Genomic DNA, 12,178 nt, shown 5'->3' with positions numbered 1-12,178 from the left:
CATGGAAACAATTAGTCCTAGCGACTGGTACACCATCCGATCTGCAGCCTATACGACTATGAGACCAGAACTAGATGGTGCCCGGCTACTACTGTCAACCACTTGGAAGAAGATCTTTGTAGGAGATCCTGGATAGACAGGGAGAACAATGTGGAACAAAACTCAAAATCATTTTGGGGGAAAAAAAAGTGGGGAACAGGTTTGCTGACCCAATAGAGCCTGGTGGAACCACTGAGACTATGGCCCCTAGGTGCCCTTCAGGTCTGGAATTGAATGCACACCTGTGGCTTCCAGCCAAACAACTGACAGGCATATGAACTGAACATTTACCTGAGGTAGATACACTCCTTGGAGAGAACAAGCATGAGAGAAAGAAGGGCTGCTTATGCACAGGGAGACAGCTCAGGGAGTAGAAGTGCATGGAGTGATGGACACAGGGAGGAGGTGGCTGTTGGGAGGAGGTAGGAGGGGAGATGTTGCGTTGTGGTGAACTGTGGTCAATGTCATGAGACAAAGTGTATGTGAACTGCTGTATGGAAAGTGTTTTGCTCTGCGAATTTTCACCCTAATCACAATAAAAATAAATAAATAAATAATAAATAAATAAAATTTGAAATATTATTAGAGGAGCATATCCTTAGTGATTTCTATTTTGCTAAGCACTGATATAAATGGTTTATCACATTCAATTATTATAATAGCCATATGAAGTTGTATTAACTAACCCCACTCCACATTGTACAGATTAGTAAGTGGAGGCTTAGTAAGATCAAGGGACTTGCCCAAAAATACATGCTAAGTGATGGTTCAGAATTCACACCCAAGCAATCTGACTTCAGAGCCCACACTCTAAATCGTTCTCTGAAAGTAAAAGTATGAGTCAGATTTCCCAACTTCTATTTCTCTCCCATGGACTGTCAGAAGAACTAACAAATCTGTCCCAGAAGTGCAGCCGGAATGTTCCTTGGAAGTGAGAATGGTCAGACTTTGTCTCACCTACTTAGGCCATGTTGTGAGAAGGGACCTTCCCTGGAGAAGGATTTCATGCTTGGTAAAGTGGAGGATCAGTGACAAAGAGGAAGGCCCTCAATGAGATGGATTAATAGAGTGGCTGCAACAATGGGCTCAGGTACAGCAAGGATTGCGAGGATGGTACAGAATCCAGACACTGTTTCGTTCTGTTGGACGTAGGGTCGTTACGTGTCGGAGCCGACTCGATGGCACCTAACAACAACAACTTCTCTCCCTGCAAACCCCCTAGTTCTTATCTCTTAGTTTTATAGATTCATTTCTCTACTGGCTAAGGCAGTCTAAATTTTGTTCTATTCACGAGAATGGAAAGGGAAAGGCAGGGCCTTTGTGAAATTTACAGATCACAGAGAACCACTTAGTTGCTATACATAATTGTGCCAACTTTTACCAGTAAAAGAATCATGCATACTATTATTATATACAGTGTGATGTTTACCAAAGCTTTAAGCAAAGCAGTTAAATTATATTTTTACTTTCACAATGTTTATATTAGAGTAGGATGATACAATCACCTCAACATTTAGTAAAGCATATTCAGTCTCCTTTAGCCTGCCTTTAGTCATATCAAGCTCATTCTGAAGCCTTTCCTGGGAGTTCTGAAGACCAGCAATGAGTTCTTCTGCAGAGCCAAGACCTTGTTCACTCCGCCTTACCAGGTCTTGCAGATGGCCAACCTGCAAGTAAACAGAGTATCTTTTACAGAGTTCATTTTAACAGACTAGCAAAACAATCACATTCGTCTTAGTTTTTCCTTAGTTGTAATTTTCTTTAATGGATTGTTTCTTGAGGAATTTGGAGAAGCACTCAAATAATCAGCTGAAATCTGTTATTTTTTAAAAAAGATCTCCATATTTATGAAGTGGTACAGTGGTAAGTGCTTAGTTGTTACCTGAAAGGTTAGCGGTTTGAACCCACAAGCTGCTCTGTGGGAGATAGATGTGTCAGTCTGCTTCCATAAACATTGACAGGCTTGGGTACTCTATGGGACAGTTCCATTCTGTCCTATAGAGTCATTACGAGTTGGAATCAACTTCATGGCTTAGAGTTTTTTGGGTTTTTTGTAACAATCATGGAAAGACATGAATATACCTCTACCTTGTGGTAAAACAAAGAGAATTCCTGGATCTACCATAAAATCAAATATCTACAAAAGGAATTGAAGCAAGGTAAAAATTACATCAAAGTTTAAAAAAAGATTTGTAAATTTAAAATAACATATTTTCAAAATGCTTTTAAAAATTGAATCACTTATTTTCCATTTGAGTCTAGCATCCCTGTTATTTATCAAGGTGATCAATTTAGGTCATAAGCTGGTAAACACATCACACACAAAAATAAGTTGTGATCTGATTTTACATAAAATTTATTTTATGAAATCATTAAGAGCTGAATTTATATACCCTTGAAATTAAGAAATAATGGATAATTTGTTCATTAACCAGTTTCCTATCCTCACATTTTAAGAACAAATGTCCATAAATGAAATAGTTAAAATTATCTAGGAAAATGCTATGATGTAAAACTACCATTTTTATAAATCATCTAAACCCATGAATATTCTACAAAAATGAGCGTAGGTAATTTAAAAAGAATAGCCAAATACTTCTCATTGTAAATATGGATGTCACAGAGAAAAGTATGAAAATTCTCCAACTTCCTTTCCAATTCACAATCCCCCCCCCCAGGTGTACAGCCTTCCTGTCTCCTTTTAATGCACTTATATGCTGATATATGTATACACTGAACAACTGTGGGCACGGTAGCATTTTATCTTTAGTGTCTTTAAAGGGATGCCAACCTCATAAATGAGCTCAGGAACTTCTCACTGTTTTCTGCACTCTGAAATCTTCTCATGGCACCAAAGTTAACCGCTTCTTGAACATTTGGTAGATTTGAGCCATTAAATATTCTGGGTCTGGTGTCTCTCTAGACACATGACGGATTATTTTAATTTCTTCCAAGGTTATACCTTGTGTACTCAGATTTTTCAACTACTTTGAAAATGTTATATTTTCATCTTTTCCCAATTTAAAAAAATTTACTGGCATATTTAGACATAATATGCACTTACAATATTTTAAAATTTTCTGTCACTGCCTCTATGTGTCTTTAGGTTGCTTACACATATCTTCCCTACTTTTAGTATTGATCTGGTATGTCATAAATGTATATTATATTAGCAAGTGAATAAATGTAAGGAAAGCAGCTGTAACATAGTTGAAAGAGTACTGAACTTAGCAGAAAATCTCATTTCAAGTCCTTGGTCTGTCACTGTAATAGGAGTAATTATACCTACTTCACAGTTACTGTAATTATACCAGAATTAAATTCAAGGATAAATGGGAAAATTAACTAGAAAACAACATGCAAATATTAGGCACCAATCAACAGCAAAGAAGTAATCATGTTAGTCAACATGGAAGAGAATTTTATCCCACACAATCCAGAAAATTTTCAACTAAGACTTACGTGTACAAATTTAATACATGAAAAAACTTATAAAGAACAGCATTCTATTTACTGTATAAAGAAATAAAAGAGAGGGTGTGTTGAGGAAACTAAGAATTAGAGGCAGAATGATTGTGTGTAAGTTTGAACTGCCAGCCTTCTGGTTAGCAGTCAAATGCCTTAGGCACTAAGCCACCAAAGTTAAGTAGGCAAAAAATTTAAATTATAAATAATATAATAAAATATAAAAAGAAAAGTAACCAACATAACTGATTAACATTTACATTCTAAAATATAATAAAAATGGATGTGTGTGGAAAACATCTGTTGTTTGCCACCCAATAACCAAATCATTTTTGGCATGTGGGGACCCTACTTTCCTATCAGTCCATGTAGTCTTGCATCAACACAAACTCTAGGATGAAGTACTTGATCAAGCACAAACCAGTAAGATCATCTTATTCCCCTGACCATGGGGCTTTTGGTTGAGGACCAAGCAATGTGACTGAAGCTTATCTACTCACAATAACCTCAGGATGCTTAAAGTGCTTCATAAAAAGATCTCTTTCCAGCAGCACATATCTCTGAGAGAATATGTGGCAGAAGAATGAAGTCAACACAAAACAGCAAATCTAACTCAAGAGAAAGAGTCAAAGTGAGTTCCAGTGTCACCAATTTCAGTACTGATCTAGTCATGCCCAATGCTAATACTACCCTTGGACTTTTTAGTCAGATGAGCCAAGACATTTTCTTCTTCCTGAAGCCAGCTTGAGCTGGGGTTTTTGTCATTTGCAACAGAGATCAATACTCAGATTCCTCTTCATAACGACCAAAGAAGAGGAGCAGTATGCACCCTGAAGGAATACATAAGTAGAAGCCTCCTGCCTGGAGTTATCTATGCACATTTGCTCTTCTCAAATCCACCAGCCATTCCCCGGAATTAAGGTTGGGAGTCAAGGTTGGGGGTCTACTTCCATAGTGATACTGCCTCGGAAACCCAAAGAGGGGTCACTATGAGTTGGACCCATCTTGATATTTTTTAATTTACAAATATGGAAAGGAGTGTAAGCCCTGTCCACCAAGCAAGTATCCACACATTCACACTTAGTATCTTCCAAGTGCTTCACGACATCCTCAGGATAGCATTCAAAATGTTCCCCAGGGCTTACAGGGCCCTCATGGCATGATCCCTGCCTAACTCTTCAGCCTGAGCCAAGTACCCCTTCTTGGTCTTTACATTCACTGGGCAGAAGAGTAGCACTCTAGATAAGAATTGAGCTCTGAAATCATACTGCCTGGATTGGAATCCTGGCTTTACCCACTAACTATGTGACTTGGGCAAGTACATAAATTTTCTGAGTAATAATCAGGGATAGTAATAATAATATCTACTGCACAGAGTTGTTGGGAAGATTCAAGGAGTGTGTGTGTGTTATGTGATGTCAAGTCAGACCCAACTCATAGCGACCCCTCCTTGGGTTTCCGAGACACAATCACTACAGAAGTAGATTGCCCAACCTTCTTCCGAGGAGTGGCTGGTGGGTGGGTTTGAACCACCAGCCTTCTAGTTAGCAGTCAAGTGCCTGAGGCACTATGCTACTAGACTACCATAAAGAAAGAATATATAAAACAATACCTGGAATACATTAAGCACTGTTGTTGTTGGGTGCCGCTGAGTCATTTCCAACTCACAACAACTGATATACAACAGAACAAAACACTGCCTAGTCCTGCACCATCCTCACAATCGTTGCTATACTTGAGCCCATCGTTGCAGCCACTGTGTCACTCTATCTCATTGAGGGTATTCTTCTTTTTCACTGACCCTCCTTCACCAAGCATGCTACCCTTATCTAGGGTCTGGTCCCTTCTGACAGCATGACAAAGCATGAGAAGCAAAGTCTTGCCATCCTTGCTTCTAAGGAGCATTCTGGCTATACTTTTTCCAAGACAGATTTGTTTGTTCTTCTAGCATCCCATGGTACACACTCAATATTCTTTGCTAACACCGTAATTCAAATGCATCAGTTCTTCTGCAGTCATCTTTATTCACTGTCCAGCTTTCACATGCGTATGAAGCAATTAAAATATCTCATTTTTTGACTTGAGTCAGGTGCATCTTAGTCTTCAAATTGACATTTTTGCTCTTCAACAATTTAAAGAGGTCCTTTGCAGGAGATTTGCCCAATGTAATACGCGTTTGATTTCTTGACTCCTGCTTCTATGGGTAATGATTGTGGATCCAAGCATAGTAAGCACAGAGGAAATACTTAGATATTTAAATAATAAAAAATTATTACTGTTTGCTATCATACTCCATCCATACTGGCATTATTATAATTCTATCAACTTCTCTTACCTCAGGGCCTTTTCATAAACTTGCTTCAGTTTATTCTTCTTGCACGCCCCAGGTAATCACTTACTTATCACTGTTAAATCACTTATTTATTCTATCGTGCAACGTGAATCAGACTTGTAATTGCTTGTGTCCATGTTTGTCTCTCCATGTAGGGACTGTGTCTGACTTATTCACCATTGTACCCATAAAATCTAACACAGTATTTTGGCACCTAAAAGCCACTGAGTATTTACTAAATAAACATATGGACCACTTAATCACAGAAAAAAGTTTGTATGTGCTTACAAGAAATTAAGATGAAATAAGTCTCTTTAATATCTCAACATGAGAGTATTAAACTCCTGTTAAGAATCCTCAATACCTTCACTTTCTTGACCTTTCATTGTACAAGGGTGGTTGCTCAGCCATATGTGACCTCTAACCAAAAAAAAAAAAAAAAGGGGCAATAATTTCCCTACTGGGGAAGCATCCCCAGAACATGGACAGTGAAGCAGATGCTTGTCTGTACATTACAAAATGGAAAATGACTCTATTTCTTTTAGGCAGACACCTGTGCAAATTTGTTTCTAAATGTCTTCTATTGTAAGTAGTACTAAATTTTTGCCAATAATCTGTAATTATTTGCTTAGGTTAAATACACAGAAATGAAATTGCAGAGTCAAAAGAGCCTGTCCATCTTTAAGGCTTTTGATAACATTCTGTGAGATTCCTTTTTCAGGGAAATTGTATAATTTTGTATTTCCATCAGCAGCTCATGCGTGTTTACTTCTTGACCCTTATATCAACACTGTATGGTCTCAGTTAAGTTTTCATTGTTGTTAAGTTTATGGTAGTAGAAATGGCCTTTTGCCTATTTCAAGTTCTTGAATTACAGTGAAGATAGTTTTATATATATTCTTCTTTACTCCACTTAAAAATATACATTGTTTGTGCTATTTCATAAGCACTCTTACGGTGTTAAAGATTAATGCTTTATTAATTATACAATTAACAATTGGGAGCTCCGGTAGCATAGTGCCTAAGACATTTGACGGCTAACCAGAAGGCTGGCCATTCAAACCCACCAGCCACTCCTTGGAAGGAAGGTTGGGCAATCTACTTCCATAGTGACACCACCTCAGAAACCCAAGGAGGGGTCGCTGTGAGTCGGATCCGACTCCACGGCAGTGAGTTTGGTTTTGGTTTGGCTTAATTATACAATTTTCCAACTAACTCACCTGTGGTAGTTGGAGCTGTGTGTCAACTTGGCTGGACCCCAGTTCTGTGTGGTTGTTCCCATGATGGAATTGGATGACTGTGTTCTGAGTGGCTAATCTGTTCAAGGGGAGTTTCCCTAGGGGTATGGCCTGCTTCCAGGATATACAGGGACACCCTGTGAAGAGAGACATTCCTCTGTGGATCAGGATTCTATTGTGCTGCCTACAACTGTCCGTGAGTGAGCAGTCCACCATTCGGCCTGGAGATCTTGGATTCTTCATTTGTTGGAGTCAACAGCTGGTATACTGTCTGCCAGCCTTGAGCTTCTCAGACCCTGCGGGCAAAGGTCTCCAGCCTGACGTTTGCTCCAGGGACTTTGGACTTGCCAGCTTCTATACATTTGTGAGCAATTTTCATAAGATAAATTTCTCTCTCTCTCTCTCTCTATATATATATAAGCTTTGCTGGTTTTTGTTTCTCTAGAGAACCCAGTCTAACACATCACCCTTCTCTTAATTTTATCATGTGTTCTCATACATGTAAGTTTTAGGTTCAATTATACAAATATTCTGGGTTTCTAATCCATGACTTTGGTGTCAGTTTTCAAAAAACCTTCTTCAGCCTAAGATTTGTCACCTGTATTTTCACATTTTGCTTATATTCAAATTCATGGTTTCATGAATTGGGCCTTAAAGGTCAATTAAAGAAGGGATCTAATTTCATGTTCTCCCTCTTCCATTCACATGTCATCTTAAAAGAACAGTGTCCATCCATTATTATTTAGATTAAGCCTTTTAACTCTAGCTTCCATCATACTTTTCTACTGAAACTGTACAAAGAGGTCTTCAGACAGGCTTGATTGCAAAATTAAGTGCTCTCTTTTCATATCTCATACTCTCTGGCTTCTAAGCACTGCGTGATATTGTGAGGTACTCCCACGCTCCTGAAAGTATCTGCTGTCATGGTTTTCTGATATCCATTCGCTTCTGATCTCTCCTTAATTTCTTTCCCTAGTCCTATAAACTTAATATTGGTACTCCTCTTTGTTACCAGCTCTTTTCATCACCTCTGCCTGAGTGAGCTCCTCTACTTACAGGGGCTTCAATGACTGTCCAGTCTTTAGCTGCAAGTCTGAATTTTCAACTTAGTTCTAGCCTAAAAGAATTGCAATCACTTCAATTCAACATATCCAAACAACTTCATTCTTACTGCTCCAATGTACTTTTCCTCTTGTAATTCCAATTTTCCAATAGTGGCATCATTATCTGGCCAAATATCTGAGCTCTCTATGGGAATCACTTTCTACTACCCACCATATCAAGTCTTATAAATTCTTTTTGAATAATCCTCTCCTCTACCACTTTCACTTCCCTAGTCAGGATTCAGATCATTTTTTTGCCTGGCCTGAAAGCATCTTAATTAAGTCATCTATCTGTCTCTAATTACTACTCCTTCCTCACATAATTTATCCTCCAATTGCAGCAGAGTTCTCTTTCTAAGAAGATCACTATTGCATGGTGGCTCTGTTGCAATCACTTTATCATCAGGATAAAGTCTGATCTTTGGCATAGCACAAGAGTCCTTCACCACTTGGCTTAAACTTTCCTATCTATCACATTTCTCAAGAAGCCCTACATGTATCCTGTGGTCTAGTTTTCAACCAGTTGATTTTGCCCTCAGGGACATTTGCCAAAGTGTGGAGCCATTCTGGGTTGTCACAACTGGGAGGGGACTGTACTACTGGTATCTAGTGGATAGAGGCCAGGAATGCTAATTAATAGTCTACAGAACACAGACCACCACAAACAATCATCTGGCCCAAAAATGTCAACAGTGCAGAAGTTGAGAAACCATGGTATAGTGATACTGTACTTTTTCATGGTTCATCAGGACATTATAACTTTCATACCAATGTTGTTAGATGCCAACAAGTTGGCTCCGACTCATAGTGACCCTACGTACAACAGAAGGAAATGCTGCCCGGTCCTGCACCAGCCTCACAATCTTTGCTGTGCCTGAGCCCATCACTGCAGCCACTTAGGCAATCCATCTTGTTGAGGGCCTTCCCCTTTTTTGTTGACCCTCCAGTTTAGGCAGCTCTTACCCAGTTGTATTTTGACTGACTTCTAACCTGAGGGGCTCAACTTCTGGCACTACATTGAACAATGATTTAGGGCTATTCATAAAGTTTTCCAGTAATGTACCAGACAGTTTTATATACAGCCTAAAAGATATACAGTTATAACCTATTCATAAGGTTATCACTGGCTAATTCTTTGAGAAGAGGATGGTTCCTTCCTTCTTTCGAATCTGTCTTCGTCTAGAAGCTCCGCTGAAATCTGTCCACCATGGGTGACCCTGCTGGTATTTGAAATACCAGTGGCATAGCCTCCAGCCTCATAGCAACATGCAAGCTATCACAGTATAAAAAACTGACAGATGAGTGGTGGTTTATACCAATATGACTGTATTTATGTTTTATCTCATACCCACATTGGCTTTCATTTCTACCTGGCAAAGTCACACACACCTTTCAAAGAAAATCTCTGACACCACGTTTTTGTCATCTCCAATATCACACTCTCCAGAGCTTTTGTAAAGCCTTATGGTTAGAGAACCACTCCCTTCTCTGGGCTCTAAAAATATATTGTATTTATCACTAAATAATGACAATCATTTGAGACTATGAGTTTCTTAACATTTTGTGACTGTATCCCCATCACCAAGAAGCCATGCAGTCAATAAATATTTCCTAAATCATAAAAACAAAGCAAACAAACCAATAAAACCCTCAATTATTACCAATGTAACTAGCTAGACTCTAGATCCATCTTTTCTGGGGAACAATCTAATGATAGGCAGCATGAACTATGAAATTATTTCTATCCTTTGAACAAGTAATTTCATTTTGTGTAATACCTAGACAAAAGAAAAAAATTAAATGAACAAACGTGCTTATAGATATGATAACTCATTCATTTATCAGTGAAAACAAGACTTTGTTGAAAAGGAAGCTTCACTAATACCTGAGCCCATCAATGTCTTGGGGACAATGGCTGATATATGCCTTGGCTACTCACTGATCAGGACAGATAACCAGATTAGAAAGATCTCATTAGTATTAATCTGGTTGTACCCTTAGTATGACAACAGCCTCAAATAAGAAAGGGCACCTTCCTTAAAGTTATAACTATTTATAATAATAAAAAATAGCTAGATATTAAACAAAGAAAATGTCTTAAGCAATTCTGGCAAAGATATATGATGGAACATTACATTGCTGTTAGGTGTTGTTAAGTCGGCTCTGACTCATAGGGACCCAACATACAATAGAACAAAACATTGCCTGGTCCTGTCCCAGCCTCAAAATGCTTGCTATATCTGAGCCCATCATTGCAGCCACTGTGTCAATCCATCTTGTTGAAGGCCTTCCCCTTTTTCACTGACCCTCCACATTATCAAGCATGATATCCTTCTCCAGGGAATGGTCCGTTCTCACAATGTGATCAAAGTAGGTGAGAAAAAGTCTGGCCATTCTGGATTCTAAGGAGCATTCCGGCTGCACTTCCAGGACAGATTTGTTAGACCTTTTGGCAGTCCATGGTACTTTCAGTATTCTTTGCCAGCACCACAACTCAAAAGCATCAACTCTTCAGTCTTCCTTATTCATCACCCAGTGTGCATATGAGGCAACTGAAAATACCCTGGCGTGAGTGAGGCACAATAGTCTTCAAAGAGAAATCTTTGCTCTTTAGCACAAAGATAGGGTCTTTTGCAGCACATTTGCCCAGTGCAATAAGACATCTGATTTTCTTTTTTTCTTTTTTTTTTGTGTGTGTGTGTGTGTGATTTGGGTGAAAGTTTACAGAGCAAATTCACTTTCCATATAGCAGTTCACATACACTTTGTCTCATGATATTGACTATAATTTACCACAATGCAACAGCTCCCCTCCCACTTCCTCCTTATAGTTACCTCTTCCCTGTGCCCTTCCCTCCATGCACTCCTCCCCACTGAGCTATGTCCCTGTGCATACAGAGCTCTTCTATTCTCCCATAATTGTTCTCTCCAAGGAGTCTATCTACCTAGTGTAAATGTTTACCTCATATACCTGTCTTTTGTTTGGCTGAAAGCAGCAGGTGTAGGTTCACTCCAAACCTGAAGGGCAGCTAGGGGCCATAGTCTCAGTGGTTCCATCAGGCTCTATCAGACCAGCAAACCTGGGCCCTTTTTTTTTTTTCCAAATGATTTTGAGTTTTGTTCCACATTGTTCTCCCATTCTATCCAGGATCTCCTACACAGATCCCCCTCCGAGTGGTTGACAGTGGTAGCCGGGCACCATCTTATTCTTCTGGTCTCATAGTCATATAGGCTGAGGATCATGTGGTGTACCAGTCTCTTGGACTAACTGTTTCCATGAATCTTTGGTTTTCTTCATTCTTCTTTGATCTGGATGAGGAGAGACCCATTGTTGCATCTAGATGGCCGCTTGCAAGCTTTTAAGATCCCAGTCGCTACTCGCCAAAGTAGGAGGTGGAACAATGTTTTGCATAGTACATTATGCCAGTTGAGCTTGATGTCCTCTGTGACTATGGTTCTGAGCCCCCAGGTCCAACTACTCACTCCCTCTGGGTAGCTGGCTGTGCCCAAGAAGTGACTACAACCTTGTCCCTTGACAGCTCAACTATACACCTGGGAATTCTTACACAACATAATAATACATTTGTAGAAACATTGTCTGCCAATCCTATACATGGTCTTGGGGACACTCCCCCCTGCATAGACATACCTAATAGTTCAGCCTGTCCACCCATCTATCTACCCGTATATCCATGTTTACCTTCACTGATAATGTAGTACTGCATGTACAAAAAGGTTCATATTTGTATTTGTATATGTACCTATCTGTCTTCCACTTCTTCAATGCCACCCTGTTGATCACTCACATTTGGTACACTGCTCTTTTCTTCACCCAAATCAATACTTGTCTCTACCTGTCTAACTGGGTCAGATGCTAGATAGACATCTGATTTCTTGACTGCTAATTCACAATAAATGGAGAGAAGATTGAGGTTGTCAAGGAATTCACGTTGCTTGGTTCTACAATTGATGCCAACGGAAGCAGCAGTCAGGACATTAGAC

The 12,178-nt window shown here is 39.3% G+C and overlaps 1 protein-coding gene across 1 annotated transcript in view; it reads right to left on the bottom strand.

Annotated features, from left to right (window-relative positions):
• FAM184A (family with sequence similarity 184 member A) overlaps positions 1–12,178 on the bottom strand; it is a 205,983-nt gene that overhangs the window by 70,505 nt on the left and 123,300 nt on the right. Inside the window, exon 7 of the mRNA XM_007954187.2 lies at positions 1,545–1,706. Within this exon, the coding sequence (XP_007952378.1) occupies positions 1,545–1,706 (162 nt within the window). The remainder of the gene's footprint in view (positions 1–1,544; positions 1,707–12,178) is intronic.

This window comes from Orycteropus afer, unplaced genomic scaffold, assembly GCF_000298275.1.
Source record: "Orycteropus afer afer isolate SDZICR_OR568_19922 unplaced genomic scaffold, OryAfe1.0 scaffold00441, whole genome shotgun sequence".
Classification (NCBI taxonomy): Eukaryota; Metazoa; Chordata; class Mammalia; order Tubulidentata; family Orycteropodidae; genus Orycteropus; species Orycteropus afer.
Note: the sequence above shows the minus strand (reverse complement) of the source record. Positions and strands in the feature narration are given on the sequence as shown.